Genomic DNA, 20,928 nt, shown 5'->3' with positions numbered 1-20,928 from the left:
TAGCCCCCGCTCACTGGGGCAGACTGCAGTCTGTAATGGCCACTCATCCTTGGCAAGGGGTTAGGACCTACTGCCTTTGCCTATTCTTGGGCTGCCCCTCTGCAGCCCCAGTACCTTTTGTAGGCCTTCACCAAGGCCTGCAGCCTGGGGTTTTACCAGGCTGGAGCTCCCCAGCTCCTTTTCCCTATTCCCCAGCACTGCTCCAGTTCAGGTACCTTCCTCTCAGGCAGCTAGCCCTTTTCCCTCCAGCTAGCTTGGCTGCTTTTAACCCCTGCTTATCGGAGTGGGGCAGTTGCCCCACTACAGGGATGTGCCCATGTGCTTTTTTTAAAGTCAGCCCCATGCTGAGAGAAACTTGCAAAAGTAAGGCCAACTTTCAGCGGGGTATGGCAGTCATGAATGTGCCTGGATAACTCCCAATGAATGGCAGCTAGGCAGGCACAGTGATTAACAAAACTGATTCCTTAAGTATTTCCATCTATGAGCCTATGTTTAATTGAACCCAGTGCTTGGTGGACCATTGTGATTCATTCAGTCTCTTCCCTTTGTGAAAGTGTCAGTCATATCATGATGTTTCCAGGACACAAACAAATCATCAAGAAACTGAAGTATTCCCACTCTCACCCCCCGAAGAGTGTCCTTTAAAAGACATGACGGAGGGAAGTAGAGAGAGATTAGCCACAGTAGGAGAATGGCATGGATCTTCCCCTACTCTATTTCTGACTCTGCCACTCACTGCTTGGTGACCTTGGACAAGTCACTTTACCTCTCTGACTTGTTTTAATAATAAATAATTAGTATGAGGTGCAACTGTTGGAACTTTACCATCAATAGCATTGTTTTCTAACACGAAAGACCAGAACTTGCACTTGACCCTGAAGTGATAATAGGAGTAAAAACCAGCAAAAACTCCTTTTGGCACTGAAGTCAGCAGATAGGACACTGAGTACATATAAGGAGAATATTACTTCAGTTAGGGCCATTTTTTACATAGTGAAGCACAGTTAAAGGCTAAATGATTCCCAAAATATATGTTAACGTCTCTCAGATTAGAGATTAGGATAAAATGACTGTTCTTAAAATTCTATTAGTTTCACTACACACAAGTAGTAAGATGTTGCTCCTTCTGGACCTCAGCACAGATATGCAGATGGAAGATGGCTACCCTGATAAGTCCTTTCATAAAGGGAAGAAGCTGAAGCCGATATATATATAGTTTTACATTCTGAATTGTGCTATTTTTATCCTAATTTTCTTCTTTGTTGACCAATGTATATTATGGGATTGAGGGCACTAGCCAAAAGATAGTAATGAGCAATAAAGAACCTAAAATCCAGGGCAAATCTATGAAGTATTTTTCTTTCTGTTCAGAAACATTTCTGAGTGCATGCTTATTACAATGAAAAAGGATTTAGCTCCAGTAATTTTCTTTTCTCAATAGGAAGTGACTGTTTAACAAAAAAACCAATGCCTATTCAGAAGCACTAGGACAATCTCACAGGACATTTGCCCAAAGATACTGATTTCAATCCTCAGTTATAGCCAAAGACTCCTGGAATAGTCTCAGAAGTAACCCTGGGCTTCTTTCATTCTGGACCAGCTGTATACCAATCTGAACTCATGCACAACAAGGCTGCTTTAAATTAAGCCATTTGCCAGTGGAACCCATGGACCAACAGGGCAGACTGTGCTCACCATCCCATACAGAATCCTTGGCTAGTCTCTAGTTCTCATGGCTGCTCTCCATATGCCACCAGCAGGAAGGAGTGGATGGAATAAAAGCCACCATGTTGGCTCTCCATCACAAGTAATTCTCCCTACACTGAGATGATCCTCCCATGCCCAGCTATATCAGAATGATAAATTGTTCTGTGCCAGCTATCTGACATAAACCAACACCACCACACAGTAGGATCTGGGACAGTGTATTTAAGCAGCAGAACCTAAGCAGTAGGGAGTAGACAAGACAAGTTAAGGGGCCGGAATTTCTATTTTTGAGCATCCAGTTCTTCCACTGACTGTCGTGGGAGATAGAGCTAGCTAATGTAACTACTATACAAGAAGTATCTAGAATAGATCTCTCAGTGAACAGAATTTGCTTTTGGCATCTGGTTTACATATCTCATGAAATGCATCATTAAAAGAAAGCAAACAACTATGGGATTAAATAATTTATTACCATTGCTAAGATGAACACAGATACTTGATACCCAATTGTATGCAGAACTGTAAAAAAATAGTTTTAATACAGTATCAAAATTTACACAAGTTTTAATGTCAAAAGACCAGTGTCCCTTGAATTAGCCCCTGCAGGTAAATACTACTGTTTTACTTCCCCCTCCCCACATATTATAGGAATACAACAATTTAAGTTTAATGATAAAACTGCTTGAGAGAAAAATATGGAAATGTAAGAAGCATTTTTATATATAATAATTTAAAAAATGCCATGTTTCAAAATTAAAAGCCAGATTCTGCAGTCCTCACTCAAGGAAAAGGAATCAACAAGAGTTGTGCCTGAGAAAGGAATGCAGGATTGGAGGCCTTACAACTATGTTGAATGGTACCAAATAAAATGACAGAACGGATATAATTACTGCCACAAATTAATCCATAATAGTTTTCTGAAGACAGGAAGCTGATTTTACAGTACCATATAAAAAAGGTTGCACATCAGCCCAGCTACATTCCACTACCAACAAACCAGTAATACAACATATAGCAAGCCCACAAAAAACAGAGAATATCACCTTTGAATCAAATTTTAGTAATCAAGAACAAACCCAAAACCTGGGAATTGTTGCATTCCTATTTTTTGATGCTCAGCTATGGTAAAAAGTTAAGCAACAGCATTCAGTCACAAGCCTGTCGCACATTCATACAAGAAAGTATTGTTGCATTTAAATATACAAGAAATACCTATCACAGCATTTCAATACACACAATCTAATGTTATACACATAGAAAAAAATTAAACTAAGCACATCTAGGGCACCTCCTGGTCAAAACTCAGGCAATCTGAACAAGAGCTTTTAGCCTCAGAATAAATTAAAGACATGCTTTGAGAAGAATAAAAGTTTTCTTTGAAAGAACACTACAGTAGGCAAGGAAAGCTTTTCATAAAAGCAGTGCAATCTTTTAGATTCATATTTTTGCTAAATAAAACAGCATGTCTCTAAACTAAGTGGTAGAAATTAGCATTGGCAATTGGAAAATGCTCTCAGAAAAGAACTCTGATGGTGGTTTTGGTTTGAGGTCTTAAATATTGTTACCTCAATGTTCTATTCACGGGATGGTGCCCATCATGTATGTCTCCAGGAGGCGTGCACCAAAGAGAATGAAAAAAGTCTATCTTCACTTTCATTTAGAAAGAAATTGTGTTTTACTACATTTACTGTAGTTTTTGCTACACTACTGGCTGGTTAGGAGATTTTATGGTCTTTTTAGCACCTCAAAATGCAAGTATTCTAAAAAAAATAATAATTTCAGCTGCAAATTGCCTAAGCACCATTAACTAATACTGTAGACTGAAGTGTGAGCTACCAAGTAACTGACTTTCTTGTAACTGTGATGACTGAAGGTACAGTTTTTTGGTCTCTCTCCACTCTGGTGAAAAATTCCTGCTAAACCCAATGGAAAATTCATTCAGACTCAATGAAGGTTCATCGTAATGATCTTTAAAAAAAATCATGTTTGTGTATCTCCTGAAAAATACCAATTAGGTTTTAAATAAGAAGCATTCAGATCTTTTCATTCTGAGTGTGTATTTTTGAATGACAATGCCATGGCTAAGAGGCAGAGTTTAACTATATAGTATACTGAAATGACAGTGCAAGAAGTCTAGGGTACATAACTGTTGTCTGAAAGACTTTTATGAAGAAGCTGTGCCAATTTTCAAAGCAGTAGTGTAGTCAAGAGTAAGCAGAGTTTACCCACTTTTCAGTTGGAGAGTATTGAGTTTAGGTCAGTTTATCCACTTTTTTTTTAACCCCTTCACCACTGTTTCAAAGAAGTCATGTATACTTCATGTAGACATCCTGTTGTCGGCTGAGAAGTTACTGTGGATAGAATAAGTTCCCTCTATCCGTCACTGGCCATTTAAATTCTATCTTCTGAGAGAGGTGACACTCAGGTCCTTTTACATAGGTCCTTTATACTGATTTCCTGACAAATGTTGTCTAATTCCAGGACATGAACCTGCAGCATCTCCAAGCTTCCGCCATACAACCTAAAGGCAAGTGATAGAAAGATATGTCAGCTATATCATCCAACCAAAAGTGGATTTGTGTATCTGTATGCATTATACACACACACACACACACACACACACACACACACACACACACACACACACTATGCAGCATAGACAGAAATAGAGGCAGAGAGACACAGTAAGAAGGAAAAATAAATTTGGAATGAAATACAGTATCTTCATTTTTGCCCATCTGTTAACTAGAAGTCTGTTCAGGAGCAATGTCTGTCCTGAAAACAAGGGTCATGTTTGGAAATCTTTATGCAATTGTTTATTAGGCAAAACTCCCATCAAAGTCAATTTCAGGCACACAGACCCCAATGCAGAAAAGAGTTTAAGCCAGTGCTTAGCTTTAAGAACATGAGTAGTCCCACTGAAATCAACGGAAGTGGTCTTATACTTAAAGTTAAGCACATGCTCCAGTGCCTTTGCTGGATCAGGGTCATACATGAATGAGAATGTTCAAGATTTTTCATAGTGTGGACTACATGTGAACAGATTTGCTCCTTGTCCTCACCTCTATTCCCATTCATGATTGTATTAAATACATGCCACAACTACAACAATTCTTAGCACAGAAAGGTAATATTAGGAAAGCATTTAGTGTATTCTTAGTTGGCTTTTAATGAAGTTTACAAACAGGAAACAAGAACAGTTAGCAACACGTGACTTTGCATCTCTCTGTGGGCCACCAAGAAGCAAGAAATGGATCATTGGACAAGATTGGTTATTAGAAAGAGAAATAGAAGCAAGACAGGGTCAGAAATAAAGATGAAATATGGGAGTACAAATTCAAGCACAGGGCTGTGAAGAGATTTGGCTTTGGACCAGTGGGATGGGCCCAAACCAAGATTCCAGAGCCCAACACCCTCTGAATTTTATGTTCCAAATTGGTCCCACATTGTCGCCTGAGCCCATGTCTGATTTGAAGGAGATGGGTGGAATGAACAAAAAAGGCTGTTCCTAACAAAACAGTAACAGTAAAGATCATGGGAAAATGTCGATAACCAGAGATCAGCGTCATACCTCTAGCACAGTAATTGACACCTATAGGCTAGTTTCACAAAGGGACTTAAGTGTCCCGATGCCTCTAGAGTGAGGCAGCAGTGCACATGCTGAGAGGCAGAAACATAGGTGACTTTTACTGCAAAAACGTAGGCGCCTGCAGGGTTAGGCGGTAGGTGAGTGGGAGGCTGTGAATCACAGTGGTGCCTAAATCTGGGACTTAGGCACTTAGCTAGCACTTTAGGTCCCAAAGTCCCAGATTTAGGTGCCACTGGGATTCACAAAATCCCCACTCGGCTGCCCCCTAACCCTCAAACTTAGTTGGCACCAAACTTTTTGCTGTAAAAGTTCCCTAGTCACCTAGCAATTGTAAGGATTAAGAAGCAGTTCCCTCATAACTTTTAGCCCAGTGGTTAGGAAGTGAAAGATGCCCAGTTCCTCTTTATTTTTCCAGAGCGTCATTGGAGCAGAGGGACTGGATCCCAGATGAGTGCCCTATCCACCAGGCTATAGAGCCATTCTCACACTGTCTCCAGCCCAGTGACTTCAATTATTTAGCAAAGTGGAACAGCTTCAACAGGCAAGATTGAGGGAGACTCACATCAGACTATCCCATAGCTCAGTGGTTAGAGCCCTCACCTGAGAGGTGATAGATCCTTGTTCAAAACCCTTTTCAACAGGTGCATGGGGGTTAATATCAGAATCTAAATCGGCCAACCACATGGGATCTCTCATCACCATCAGCAGCCATCTTTGCTTACGTGTGGAAAGCAACCTATATACGGGCCTTGAAGCTACTCCAGCATATTGAGTTTGGTACTAGTTAGGATTTTCACTGGCACCTTTCTGAAGACAGAGTAATGTGGGCCAAACATCTCAGGAGTGGCTGCAAATACCCACAAAGGCACATTTGCCCTCAATCAAGTAATTGTATGTGGAACCTCATTTGTGTGGGCATGTCTAAACAAGCAGATATGCCCCAGCTTGCTACACAGTAACTCTACAGTGCTCCAGCAAGGCAGGCACCAAATAGCAAAGCGGACGCTGCTGTGGCACGCTAGAAGTTTCCTAGTGCGCCCTGATGTACTCTTGATACAAACAGTAGTATGTCAATAAGCACTAGGGAACTTTGTGAGCAGTATAGCAGGGTCCACCTGGACAGTTAGGCTAGGTCTACACTACCTGCCTGAATTGGCGGGTAGAAATCGACCTCTCGGGGATCGATTTATCGCGTCCCGTCGGGACGCGACAATCGATCCCCGAATCGATGCTCTTACTCCACCAGCGGAGGTGGGAGTAAGCGCCGTCGACAGAAAGCCGCAGAAGTCGATTTTGCCGCCGTCCTCACAGCGGGGTAAGTCGGCTGCGATACGTCGAATTCAGCTACGCTATTCACGTAGCTGAATTTGCGTATCTTAAATCGACTCCCCCCTGTAGTGTAGATGTACCCTGAGTGTGCAGCATGCTGGAGCACCGCAGATTTATGATGCAGCAAGCTGGGCGGAAGTTCTCATGCTTTTGAAAGCCAGATCACAGTAGCTAATATGAGAGAATAACTCCAAATGTACCTATGACTGTTACTTGTGATAAGACAGTGGCTAGAGGCTCCAATCAAAACCACACGTTTCACTGTACTAAGCAGTTTACAAAAGCAAAGTAAAAGGCCTATTTAAAAGTTATGTAGACACCCAATGTGAATAAAAGGAGGATGTGTTAGAAATGGTGTCTTTTCCTCTTGAGGAACTGGCATAATTTCCATCATTAGTGTGGAATACACATGCATCCTGAGGGGAGAATGTGCCCCTTAGTGTAAGTTAGGGGAATCCTTAGGGATGGAAAGTGTGCTGAAAACATTACAAGGCCTTCATATTCTGTGATGCAGACATTTTATAAACTGAAAAACCACATAGTAGATAAAAATTTTAAAAACAAAACCAAAATTTTCAGACTTGACTAGTGACTTTGGGATCTCAACAGTTAGAGTGCCCACCTACCCTCTGAAAATCAGGTCCTTTTAAGATGTCCCAAACTGAACACCCAAAAATTAAGGTACCCCAAAAAATCAGCAGTGACTATTGAAAACCCTGACCCAGAATACAGAGGCAAAATGATCACATGACAAACATTTCACCTAAAAAAAACCAAAACAAAAACAGGAGCAAAGTAATGATTCTGTAAGCCCTAGGAAACTACAGTGAGAATTAAAACAAAAGAATAATTAGCTAATCAAAGGTTTGCTTTTCATCTGAATACACATGGATAACCCAAGGAGAAACAGGAGTACTTGTGGCACCTTAGAGACTAACAAATTTATTTGAGCATAAGCTTTCATGGGCTACAGCCCACTTCATTGGATGCATGCAGTGGAAAATACAGTAGGAAGATATATATATACACAGAGATCATGAAACAATGGGTGTTACCATACAAGGAGAGTGATCAGTTACCATATAAGTAGAGTGATCAGTTAAGGTGAGCTATTATCAGCAGGAGAGAAAAAGAACTGTTTGTAGTGGTAATGAAAATGGCCCATTTCCAGAAATTGACAAGAAGATGTGAGGAACTGTGGGGAAGCATGGGGAAATAGTTTTAGTTTGTATAATGGCCCAGCCACTCCCAGTCTTTATTCAAGCCTAATATAATGGTGTCCAATTTGCAAATTAATTCTAATTCAGCAGTCTCTCATTGGAGTCGTTTTTTGAAGTTTTTTTTCTTGTAATATTGTGACTTTTAGGTCTGTAATCGAGGGGCCAGGGAGATTGAAGTGTTCTCTAACTGGTTTTTGAATGTTATAATTCTTGACGTCTGATTTGTGTCCATTTATTCTTTTACGTAGAGACTGTCCGGTTTGGCCAATGTACATGGCAGAGGGGCATTGCTGGCACATGATGGTATATATAACATTGGTAGCATGGCTGCTACTCTGAAACCAAGGAGAAACAAACATTTAAAAAGTTTAAAGAACATATCTAATAATGGAGTAAAAACATTTAGCTTTTCCGTGCTGAGCAGATGGAAAAAAAAGAAAGAAAAGTATTTTTAAACAAACATGTTAAATTTAAAACTCAAAACATAAGTGCATTGGGAAGAAATGGTTGTGTCAGATATAATACATGAACATTTCAGACATGAAATTACATAACTATTGGGAAGTTTTATGGATTACTATAACAATATTTATCATTTAGAAAATATTTTTTATCCATAAATCACAAAGCTCCGTGTACAGGTGGGTAATTATCACTAGCATTTTATAGATGATGAAATGGAGGCACCAAGATGTCAATATACCTGCCCAATGTCACACAGAGATTAGCCATCTTTTAACATCCTAGTCTTGATGACAAAGCTGAGAATAAAAAAGGTCTCCTGAGTCCCATTCTAGTGTCTTATCCACTGGACCACTTTCTCTCTTTATAGAGATATATTTATATATTATAACATAAAATATGCTGACCAAAGTGTAATGATTATTTAGTTCATAAAAATTCAGTAAATTATATTATTGAAAAATCAGAGTGTAATTGGCTTCATTTTTATATGAAAACTTTAAAGGCACATTGTCAGCAATTTTTAAATATTGATAACCTTGGTACAAATATTGTTTCAGGTTTCAGTACAGAATACAAAATTAAGCACATTAAACTTACATTGCACATTTCTCTGACTATAGCTTTTTCTGTCTCACTAAGGTCATGATCATATTCTTTACCATGCTGCCGATCTATATTTTCCTGAGCTTCCAAGACCTGGGTATGTTAAAAAAAGAGTAAATTTTATTTTACAAATGGAATTTGTTCTTCAACTACAAAAAGAACATTAAGAAATTTAACCTCTAAAAAGGCCTTTTCAGTGTAAGAATATGCATGTGTAATTGGATAATAGATTTAAGTGTAATGAAGCAGATCAGAGTATGTAGTCAGCACACAATTTCCTCCAGTATACAATGAAATTGGACAAGATTTAAAAACTTGATGCAGAAATTACTGGGTGAGGTTCTATTGCCTTTGTTATGCAGGAGGTCAGAACAGATGACCAGAATGGTCTCTTTTGGCCTTAAGCTATGAAAAGGGCTGTACCTTACATCAGTACTATAACCTACATGGAACATGTATACTGTAGAACCTAAAGGATATGAACACCAGAGTTAGGGACTTACCAATCAACCAGACACCCTGTGAAACTGGAAGTCAATCAGACAGTAGCACATAGAAAAAAGAAGAAAAAAGCAAATACTGTACTGCCTCAGGGCATTAGACCCGAGGCTCTGGGCCTCAGCCACTGGAGGGTTGGGGCTGCAGCTGCAAGGTTGGGGGGGGGGGGGGGTCGGGCTCCAGGTGGGGGCGGGGCTCAGGGCTTCTGACCCTCGAGAGCACCACGGCTCCATTCCTGGCTTCAGCTCTGCAGGGGGTGCCAGGGCTTGGGGCTTCAGCCCCACAGCTCTGCTCCCGATTTCAGCCCCAGGGGTGCTGGGGCTTGAGCTACGAGGGGAATGCTGGTTTCAGCCCCAGCGCTCACCCTGTAGCTAAAGCCCCTATCCCCCCCACTCCCTCCTGCTGAAACCAGGGGTGGAGCTGCTGGGCTGAAGCCCAAGCCCCAGTGCCCTGCCCCAGCTGAAGCCAGGAACAGAGCTGCAAAGCTGAAGCCCCAATCCCTGGTCCTATAGGCACCAACTCCATGGGTGCTCCAGGGCTGGAGCATCCACGGAAAAAAAATAGTTGGTGCTCAGCCCATTGGCAGGCCCCACCAATCAGCTCCTCTCCCTCTCTCCCAGCGCCCCCCACCCACCGCGGTCAGCTGTTCAGTGGTGTACAAGAGGTGTTGGGGATGAGAGGGAGGAGTGGAGGCAGGAAGGGGCAGAATGGTGGCAAGGGCAGAGCGGGGGCAGGGAGAGGCAAGATGGGAAATGGTGTGGCAGAGTTGGGGGTTTGGGGGAAGGGTGTAGTGGGGGCAGGGCCTGGGGTGGAGTGGTGGTTGAGCACCCCCCGGGAACACAGAAAGTCAGCGCCTCTGCCTGGCACCACCCCCCTGCTGAAACCAGGAGCGGTCTGGCACTTCCCACAGGGCAGAAACCAGAAACGGAGCTTCAGGGTGAAGCCCTGAGCCACAACGCCCCCCGCGAGGCTGAAACCAGGAGCTAAGCTGTGGGGCTAAGCTGAAACCCAAGTCCCAGCGCTTCCCCCAGGTCTAAAGCCCTGAGCCCTGGTGCTCCAGGGGGGCAGAAGCCCTGAGTCCCCTGCTGGAAGCCTTGGTGGCCCCTAAGGTCAGAAGCTGCAACACACACACCCTGCTGGGAGTCCTGATCCCGCCCCCCCACCCTGCGGTGCAGCCCCAATTCCCCCATGTCTGAAGTCCATCATGTCTTTTTCAGAGTTACTATAATTTCAGAGTTACGGACAACCCCCATTCCCAAGGTGTCCGTAACTCTGAGGTTCTACTGTATCTCTACATGGAAATATGGCTTTGGGGTGATAAAACAATTCTGGCCATAACATAAAAGCCTGTGATTCCATATGAAATGTTCACACAGTTATTTCATATGTACAAACACTCAATGGATTAGATTCAAATACAAAAAATCCATGCCATTCACTCAATTTAATTTAATTTAAATTAATATCAGTTCCTAAAAGTTAACCTCTTCCCATTTAGGACTGAGGACTTAGTGCAAATGTTCTACTTGTCACAAGCAAGAGTGGTACCTATGCTTTCCATTTTACTGGCTAATTAGTCATTTTCTTCCTGTAAATACGTACAAAAATGATGGGCCCATTGACATCAATGTGCTTTGGACTATGTCTTTGGGATTTGGATTCAGGCGAGGATCCTGATTCAGGAGAGCACTTACACACACACACTTAACTTTGAAGTCCATGGAATTTAAAACACATGCTTAACTTAAGCATGTGCTCAAGTGCTTTACTAAACTGAAGCTTTTGGGGGCACCTTTCTGAGATACACCATATAGGAGCTGACTTTTTGTGTGCTCCGGAGAATTGTATTTAAAATCAACTTAATGTTTAAGAGACTTCAGTTTTGAGGAAAACAAAGTTCTAATTTATTTTATTTTTGCTAACTATATATGTGCTACTCTCTTCTATGTTCTGAGTCACTGAGGTACAAACACTAAGGATATAACTTGCCCTATCTAGACAGTTATTAAAGGGTTTGTGGGGGTTAAGTTACTCCTGGATGGAAAGTAAAATTTTCCAAAATTCCTTTATGTTGCGGAGCATCTGCACAGTGGCCAACTTCACTTTACACTGTGGGTATGTCTACATAGGGATAAAAAACCCACGGCTGGCCTGGGTCAGCTGGCTCGAACTCCCAGAGCTCATGTTATAAGCTGAAAAATCGCAACGTAGACGTTCAGGCTCAGATTGCAGCCCAAACTTTGGGACCCTGTGATGGTGGAGGGTCCCACAGCTTGGGCTCCAGCCCAAGCCTGAATGTCTCCACAGAGATTTTGAGCCCCGACAGCCCAAGCTCCACAAGCGCAAATCGGCTGACCCAGGCTAGCTCCTGCCATGCCACAGATCTTTTATCCCTGTGTAGACATACCTCAGTGATCCTAAATCAGGAGCCTTAGGCCTGGTCTACTGTTAGGACTTGTAAACCAACTAAAGATATGACGTTAACATGCACAAATTAAAGTACATTACCCCCCATGTGGATGCTCTCACTCAGGAGTAAAGGATTCAGTTACAGCAAATTAAGACCACTTTACTCCTGAGTGACATCATCCACACAGGGGTTTAATGTGCTTACACTGACTTCACGCATTTAGCTGATTCACCTTAACTTTCCTTAGTGCAGACATTCCTGCAGAAGTTTTACTAGCATAACCATGTCAAGTGGGGAGAGAGGGTGACTTTTTAATCAAATAATTATACCAGTGTACGCACGTACACACACACACACACACACACACACACACACACACACACACACACACACACAAAGTTATATTGATCAAAAAGGATTAATACTGGTATAGCTTATTCCCTTTCCTGTATTGGAATAAGCTACACCAGAATAAGCATTTTTATACTGTTATTGTAATGCAGTTATAGCAGTTTTTACTGATTCAACTAGACTAGTGTAGTTTAAAAAAAAAATCAGTAAAAATTTCTAAAGTAGACAAGGCCTTGCACAGGGGCTGAGGCAGCAACAAGGGACTGCGTTTAAGTACAGAGATTCCAGGAGAGTCTCAGGCTTATCTATGTACAATTCTTCTCCAGTTTATAGATACCAGTGTAGTTAAAGTGGAACAATCCCATTACTGTAGACAGAGTGTTGTTGGTATAAAGGGGCCTTCTACTGGCATAGCTATTCCTATATAGAAAGGGAATAAGCTCTACCAGGAAAAGGCACCTGTATGCTAGTATAACTGTGTTCATACTAGGGCTTGTACCACCTCTAACCGAAACAGTTATACCGGTAACTTTCCAGTACAGACCAGGCCCAAGAGAGACAGAGGTCCAAGTGAGCTGACTCTTGGAGACAGGGCAGTGGAGGGAGTTGCCTTGTGTGTTGTTTGTGACCACCTCTGTTCAAGGGATCAGGACTCATGTACATTTTTCAGTCTGGCTGAAAGGAAGAAATTTTATTTAACTGGATAACATTTAGCACACACAGGGAAATGCGTAGCATCATTCCTCTCTATTTCTGCCTGCTAATACAATTCCTATCAGGATAAAAGCAGGGGCATCACATCACAGAAAACTAAATTTTGTATACATCTAACCATTTTAATAACCCTAATGAGTACTTTACCACTGTAAACACATCCACTTACACCAACTAGCTATCAGACACTATCAAAAGCATGTTGATAACTGTTCCAATCAAAGCGATTTGTCAGAGGCTATACAAAGATAACTACAATAATCTTATTTTGTAAATCCACATGATCTCTAGGCTAAGTTGTTTTGTGCAGCTTTGTTTTCCATAATGACAGCAGGTGAAATTCACCCATCTGTGGAGGGCACACACAAGACCTTTGGTGCTGCTGAAACATGCACTTCTCAAGCATAGAGGAAACTGAATGGCTTCCCCACCCCTGGATACTACAGGGCTGGGATGTGTACTGCCCACAAGCAGACTGGGTGTAGATGGTGGCAGGGCAGACTAGGGGAGCAGCCACAGGAACCTCAATTATGTGCAGGTGGCAGGAAGCTAATCCTAAACTAGAGTAGTGGATGCGGAGAGACTGCCCGAACCCTGACATTCTGCTGAAGGAATGGCTTTCACTGCCACAACGCCTACACATTTAACCAGCATAAAAGCTGTTTACTCAAGCTTTATGTAGGAGAACTCAATGTCACCCATCCACATGACTTCACAGACTTCACTGGCACTTTTGTCTGACTGAGGAGTGCAAAACTAAGCTCCTTAAGTAACTAATTTATCCTTACATCATTTCCTGGTATGGCAGGTAAGGAGTTACAGTGAGTATTATTCCTGTTTTCAAATGAGTAAGCTGTGTAAGAATGATTTGCCCACATCTCACAGAAGGTTATCACTGTTCCTGATTCTATGCTCAGACCATTAGGTCATGCCTTTCTCTGTCAATTAGTTAACACAATTGTCCAAACTGTCCCAAAAGGAGAAAAGATTTCTATTGCATAGCTGATGCATATATAGTGGTGGGACCATGTACTTGCACAGATGACATGTGAAATCTCATGATATGCTAGATACCTCCTGATAGGTCATTGTAACATTTTGTTTCATTAAGGGAAGTAGTTGCTGTTAAAGTCACAAAGGGCCAGACTGTGAGCCCTCTGCTCACATAATTCCTTAGAAGTCAACAGGACTACTTCCTGTGTGCTCACCAAAGTAAGAAAGAGGTTCACAATCTGGACCAAAGTTAGCATGAGAACTGAAGAGATTATGGTGAATCGTTTTCAGCACTCCATAGTAGGTATATCACACTCTCTGAAATCACATGACAAAGTCCATACCATGCATGTGCCCTGTATAATTTGGTTTCATTTTTATAAAAAAATGTTTGTGATATTCATATTATTCACCTTATACTGTAGCAGAGAATACATCAAGTCCACAGATTGCTTGTCCCACCCTTCATCATAGTCATAAAAGAAAATATGTATCATTTATTATGGGAACACAATGGGGCCCATTGTGTTAGACACTGTACGCTCACAATGGAGATAGTCCCTGACCCAAAGAGCTCACACTCTTAAGTACATGATTGAAACAAAAAATAATGTTGTATACAAAGATATTGCAGTGATATTGCTCTAAGTACAATGGAACATATGTCAAACAACATACGTAACATTCTGCATATACTGTATGGGAGTGTGTGTTACCTTAATAGCATTTACCACTGCTTCAGGCTGCTGAGAAGGTGAGACATGTCCACTGAAGCTAGCTGGATGGTTTGGAGAGCAGTAACTCCCATCCGCCCCTGATGGCATCCTAAGGGGAGCCTTAGTAGAAAATTAAAAACTATTTAATAATGAAAGGTGTTTGTAACTAATTAAGCAGATGTACATTTTTTAAAAAGTCAGTTTATCATGTGAGCATGGAGGGCATATTTCATTCAAAACCTTTGCCTATCTCTGTGCCATGCTTGTGCTACTTTCAGTAATAAAAAGACCTGAATTAAGTCTAAAATACATCAGCTACATTGATCAAACTGCCTGAGTTTGATTCTCTAAAGATACTCTTTACCCTTGTTGGTGGTCACCTACTATCACAGAGAGGAAACCTGGTTAAGTGGTTAGAGCACAAGGCAGAATCAGATGCTTTGGCTCTATTCTCAGCTTTGCCACTAACTTAGCATCTGCAAGGTGTTCTACCAAGGTCTGTCTGTGCAGAGCATCTTGCTGTACTGGAGCCTCACTGAAATCTTGAGCATGTCACTGAAACTCTGTGGCTCAGTTTTCCCATCTGGGAAATTAGGATACTACTACTTACCGACAGTCTTCAGAAAGGTGTTGTGAAGCTTAAAGGTAAACAGTTTGGGCCCCAAATATAGGTGTCACAGTTCAGGGCAACTGCACCTGTTTTTACCTCCATGGTCCAGCTCCTCAGCCGTCACCTCTCTTGGGAAGAGACCTGTGTCTCTCTCCCTCCTGACAAGGGTTTTTCCAAGCTGCACAGTTCCCTGCCTACAGTGAGTTCCCAGCAAGTCAGGCTACCTAAGCAGGCCTGCTTTGCTTTCTCCTCAGAGGCTATACACAGAACAATTGCCCTCAATTAAAAGTTTCCACACAGCCCATTCTGAGCAAACACATATATTTTCAAGGTGAAGGCATTATAGAGGAAACGTATTACAACAATAAACAAAACCTACACACATGCCAATAAGCTTAGCAGAAATCATCCCAATTCCAGCAAGGGCTCAGGAAGGATTCAGTCCATGAAATCCCACCAAGGGTTTTTTCTGCGGTCACAAGTTCAGAACAGCTTTTGTTCAGAACAAGCACACCCAGGACTCAAAGTCACGCATTTATACAGTCAAGTATCAGGGGGTAGCCGTGTTAGTCTGTATCTACAAAAACAACAAGGAGTCTGGTGGCACCTTAAAGACTAACAGATTTATTTGGGCATAAGCTTTCGTGAGTAAAAACCTCACTTCTTCGGATGCATAGAGTGAAAGTTACAGATGCAGGCATTATATACTGACACATGGAGAGCAGGGAGTTACTTCGCAAGTGGAGAACCAGTGTTGACAGGGCCAATTCAATCAGGGTGGATGTAGTCCACTCCCAATAATAGATGAGGAGGTGTCAATTCCAGGAGAGGAAAAGCTGCTTCTGTAATGAGCCAGCCACTCCCAGTTCCTATTCAAGCCCAGATTAATGGTGCTGAATTTGCAAATGAATTTTAGTTCTGCTGTTTCTCTTTGAAGTCTGTTTCTGAAGATTTTTTGTTCAATGATAGTGACTTAAATCTGTAATAGAATGACCAGGGAGATTGAAGTGTTCACTTACTGGCTTATGTATGTTACCATTCCTGATGTCCGATTTGTGTCCATTTATTCTTTTGCGGATGGACTGTCCGGTTTGGCCAATGTACATGGCAGAGGGGCATTGCTGGCACATGATGGCATATATAACATTAGTGGATGTGCAGGTGAATGAGCCCTTGATGGTGTAGCTGATGTGGTTGGGTCCTCTGATGCTGTTGCCAGAGTAGATATGGGGACAGAGTAGGCAACGAGGTTTGCTACAGGGATAGGTTCCTGGGTTGGTGTTTCTGTGGTGTGGTGTGTAGTTGCTGGTGAGTATTTGCTTCAGGTAGGGGAGTTGTCTGTAAGCGAGGACTGGCCTGCCTCCCAAGGTCTGTGAGAGTGAGGGATCATTTTCCAGGATAGGTTGTAGATCGTGGATAATGCGCTGGAGAGGTTTTAGCTGGGGGCTGTATGTGATGGCCAGTGGTGTTCTGTTATTGTCCTTGTTGGGCCTGTCCTGTAGTAGGTGATTTCTGGGTACCCGTCTTGCTCTGTCAATCTGTTTCCTCACTTCCCCAGGTGGGTATTGTAGTTTTACGAATGCTAGATAAAGATCTTGTAGGTGTTTGTCTCTGTCTGAGGGGTTGGAGCAAATTCGGTTGTATATTAGGGCTTGGCTGTAGACAATGGATCGTGTGATGTGTCTTGGATGGAAGCTGGAGGCATGTAGGTACGTATAGCGGTCAGTAGGTTTCCGGTATAGGGTGGTGTTTATGTGACCATCACTTATTTGTACTGTAGTGTCCAGGAAGTGGATCTCTTGTGTGGACTGGTCCAGGCTGAGGTTGATGGTGGGGTGGAAATTGTTGAAGTCCAGGTGGAATTCTCCTAGGGCCTCCTTTCCGTGGGTCCATATGATGAAGATGTCATCAATGTAGCGCAAGTAGAGGAGGGGCACTAGGGGACGAGAGCTGAGGAAGCGTTGTTCTCCATGGCTGACTTAGAACAACGCTTCCTCAGCCCTAAGATACAACCGAATTTGCTCCAACCCCTCAGACAGAGCCAAACACCTACAAGATCTTTATCAAGCATTCGTAAAACTACAAACCCACCTGGGGAAGTGAGGAAACAGACTGACAGAGCAAGACGGGTACCCAGAAATCACCTACTACAGGACAGGCCCAACAAGGACAATAACAGAACACCACTGGCCATCACATACAGCCCCCAGCTAAAACCTCTCCAGCGCATTATCCACGATCTACAACCTATCCTGGAAAATGATCCCTCACTCTCACAGACCTTGGGAGGCAGGCCAGTCCTCGCTTACAGACAACCCCCCAACCTGAAGCAAATACTCACCAGCAACTACACACCACACCACAGAAACACCAACCCAGGAACCTATCCCTGTAGCAAACCTCGTTGCCTACTCTGTCCCGATATCCACTCTGGCAACAGCATCAGAGGACCCAACCACATCAGCCACACCATCAAGGGCTCATTCACCTGCACATCCACTAATGTTATATATGCCATCATGTGCCAGCAATGCCCCTCTGCCATGTACATTGGCCAAACCGGACAGTCCATCCGCAAAAGAATAAATGGACACAAATCGGACATCAGGAATGGTAACATACATAAGCCAGTAAGTGAACACTTCAATCTCCCTGGTCATTCTATTACAGATTTAAAAGTCACTATCATTGAACAAAAAAACTTCAGAAACAGACTTCAAAGAGAAACAGCAGAACTAAAATTCATTTGCAAATTCAACACCATTAATCTGGGCTTGAATAGGGACTGGGAGTGGCTGGCTCATTACAGAAGCAGCTTTTCCTCTCCTGGAATTGACACCTCCTCATATATTATTGGGAGTGGACTACATCCACCCTGATTGAATTGGTCCTGTCAGCACTGGTTCTCCACTTGCGAAGTAACTCCCTGCTCTCCATGTGTCAGTATATAATGCCTGCATCTGTAACTTTCACTCTATGCATCCGAAGAAGTGAGGTTTTTACTCACGAAAGCTTATGCCCAAATAAATCTGTTAGTCTTTAAGGTGCCACCAGACTCCTTGTTGTTTTCATTTATACAGTGTGGGTCTTTGACCTTGGGACCCTGGGAACAGGTAATCAGCAAAGCTCCCCTCCTCAGGGCTAAGCTTCAAAAGATGAGCTCTTGTGTACCCAGAGAGGATATATTTGCCTACATCTCTCCCTAGAGATTTTCTGGGAAACCCACCTAGCTTTGTTTGTCCCATAAGTTCATTTTTGTCTGGCTCATTGTTTTAAATAGTCCTTTGATCCTCATAACACTTCCCAGGGTTTACACTGGTCACATCTCCCCTACTGAAGTTACATAGAATTGCACATTAACACAAATTTTGCATTTTGAATACAATGGACTCCAAAGGTACTTAAACTTAATTCAGTAAGGTTTTTTTTTCCAGGATTTTGCAGGAAGTCACTGTGTCTGTCACACTAGGTTTTGAGAATGCCTAACCTCAATCAAAATGTTTCCATGAGTGGGGGTGGATATTTTAATTACAGTTAAATTGACTGGGAAGAGTTTAATTTTGGAACATTCCCCTGTAGAATTTGCAGCCCAAATACTGCTGTGTCTTATTCGGAGAGGGGCAGTGTGAGTGGGGAGATACATGACTCCTGATTTATCCTTTTCCCACTTTAAACATATGCAGTCTGCTAAAGATAAAGTGACAGGTGGGTCCTCGAAAGTCACCTGCATTCTCTCGCTGCTTGTGCAATGGCATCAAATGTTACCAGCCTTGGAAGTAGCTCCCATTTATGGAGATATGGCTCAGACGGCAGCTTGGCAAGTCCATTCTCTTTACTTGTGGCCTGTGGCATTCAAAAATGCCATGGGTGGCATCAGTGGATCTTCTCCCACTCAGAGGAGTGTAGACTTCCAGTGAGTAGGGGAATGTAGTCAGAAAAGCAGACTTTGACTCCCTCAGGGAACAGATGGGCAGGATCCCCTGGGAGAATAACATGAAGGGCAAAGGGGTCCAGGAGAGCTGGCTGTATTTTAAAGAATCCTTATTGAGGTTGCAGGAACAAACCATCCCGAGGTGTAGAAAGAATAGTAAATATGCAGGTGACCAGCTTGCCTAAACAGTGAAATCCTTGCTGATCTTAAACGCAAAAAAGAAGCTTACAAGAAGGCTTACAAGAAGTGGAAGATTGGACAAATGACCAGGGAGGAGTATAAAAATATTGCTCAGGCATGCAGGAGTGAAATCAGGAAGGCCAAATCACACTTGGAGTTGCAGTTAGCAAGAGATGTTAAGAGTAACAAGAAGGGTTTCTTCAGGTATGTTAGCAACAAGAAGAAAATCAAGGAAAGTGTGGGCCCCTTACTGAATGAGGGAGGCAACCTAGTGACCGAGGATGTGGAAAAAGCTAATGTACTCAATGATTTTTTTGCCTCTGTCTTCACGCACAAGGTCAGCTCCCAGATTGCTGCACTGGGCAGTACAGCATGGGGAGAAGGTGACCAACCCTCTGTGGAGAAAGAAGTGGTTCGAGACTATTTAGAAAAACTGGACGTGCACAAGTCCATGGGGCCGGATGCGCTGCATCCGAGGGTGCTAAAGGAGTTGGCGGGTGAGATTGCAGAGCCATTAGCCATTATTTTTGAAAACTCATGGCGATCGGGGGAGGTCCCAGATGACTGGAAAAAGGCTAATGTAGTGCCCATCTTTAAAAAAGGGAAGAAGGAGGATCCGGGGAACTACAGGCCAGTCAGCCTCACCTCAGTCCCTGGAAAAATCATGAAGCAGGTCCTCAAGGAATCAATTATGAAACATTTAGAGGAGAGGAAAGTGATCAGGAACAGTCAGCATGGATTCACGAAGGGGAAGTCGTGGCTGACTAACCTAATTGCCTTCTATGATGCGATAACTGGGTCTGTGGATGAGGGAAAAGCAGTGGATGTGTTATTCCTTGACTTTAGCAAAGCTTTTGATACGGTCTCCCACAGTATTCTTGCCGCCAAGTTAAAGAAGTATGGGCTGGATGAATGGACTGTAAGGTGGATAGAAAGCTGGCTAGATCGTCGGGCTCAACGGGTAGTGATCAATGGCTCCATGTCTAGTTGGCAGCCAGTTTCAAGCGGAGTGCCCCAAGGGTCGGTCCTGGGGCCGGTTTTGTTTAATATCTTTATTAATGATCTGGAGGATGGTGTGGACTGCACTCTCAGCAAGTTTGCAGATGACACTAAACTAGGAGGCGTGGTAGATACACTAGAGGGTAGGGATCGGATACAGAGGGACCTAGACAAATTAGAGGATTGGGCCGAAAAAAACCTGATGAGGTTCAACAAGGACAAGTGCAGAGTCCTGCACTTAGGACGGAAGAATCCCATGCACTGCTACAGACTAGGGACCGAATGGCTAGGTAGCAGTTCTGCAGAAAAGGACCTAGGGGTCACAGTGGACGAGAAGCTGGATATGAGTCAACAGTGAGCTCTTGTTGCCAAGAAGGCTAACGGTATTTTGGGCTGTATAAGTAGGGGCATTGCCAGCAGATCGAGGAACGTGATCGTTCCCCTTTATTCGACATTGGTGAGGCCTCATCTGGAATACTGTGTCCAGTTTTGGGCCCCACACTACAAGAAGGATGTGGAAAAATTGGAAATGGTCCAGCGGAGGGCAACAAAAATGATTAGGGGTCTGGAGCACATGACTTATGAGGAGAGGCTGAGGGAACTGGGATTGTTT

General features: G+C 42.9%; 1 protein-coding gene across 8 annotated transcripts in view; it reads right to left on the bottom strand.

The window, feature by feature from the left end:
* Positions 1 to 2,158: 2,158 nt before the first annotated feature.
* CCDC85A (coiled-coil domain containing 85A) overlaps positions 2,159 to 20,928 on the bottom strand; it is a 182,838-nt gene continuing 164,068 nt past the window's right edge. For 3 of the 8 annotated variants that reach the window (XM_065589608.1, XM_005309005.4, XM_024110860.3), the window contains exons 4-6: positions 14,596 to 14,715; positions 8,908 to 9,006; positions 2,159 to 4,228 (exon numbers count right to left, since the gene is read on the bottom strand). In XM_065589608.1, coding sequence (XP_065445680.1) covers positions 4,139 to 4,228; positions 8,908 to 9,006; positions 14,596 to 14,715 — 309 coding nt within the window. In that variant the 3' untranslated portion in view covers positions 2,159 to 4,138. The remainder of the gene's footprint in view (positions 4,229 to 8,907; positions 9,007 to 14,595; positions 14,716 to 20,928) is intronic. The other 5 variants (XR_010599939.1, XM_005309007.4, XM_024110861.3 and 2 more) reach the window with 2 other exon arrangements.

Source organism: Chrysemys picta, chromosome 3 (genome assembly GCF_011386835.1).
Source record: "Chrysemys picta bellii isolate R12L10 chromosome 3, ASM1138683v2, whole genome shotgun sequence".
NCBI classification, from domain to species: Eukaryota; Metazoa; Chordata; order Testudines; family Emydidae; genus Chrysemys; species Chrysemys picta.
Note: the sequence above shows the minus strand (reverse complement) of the source record. Positions and strands in the feature narration are given on the sequence as shown.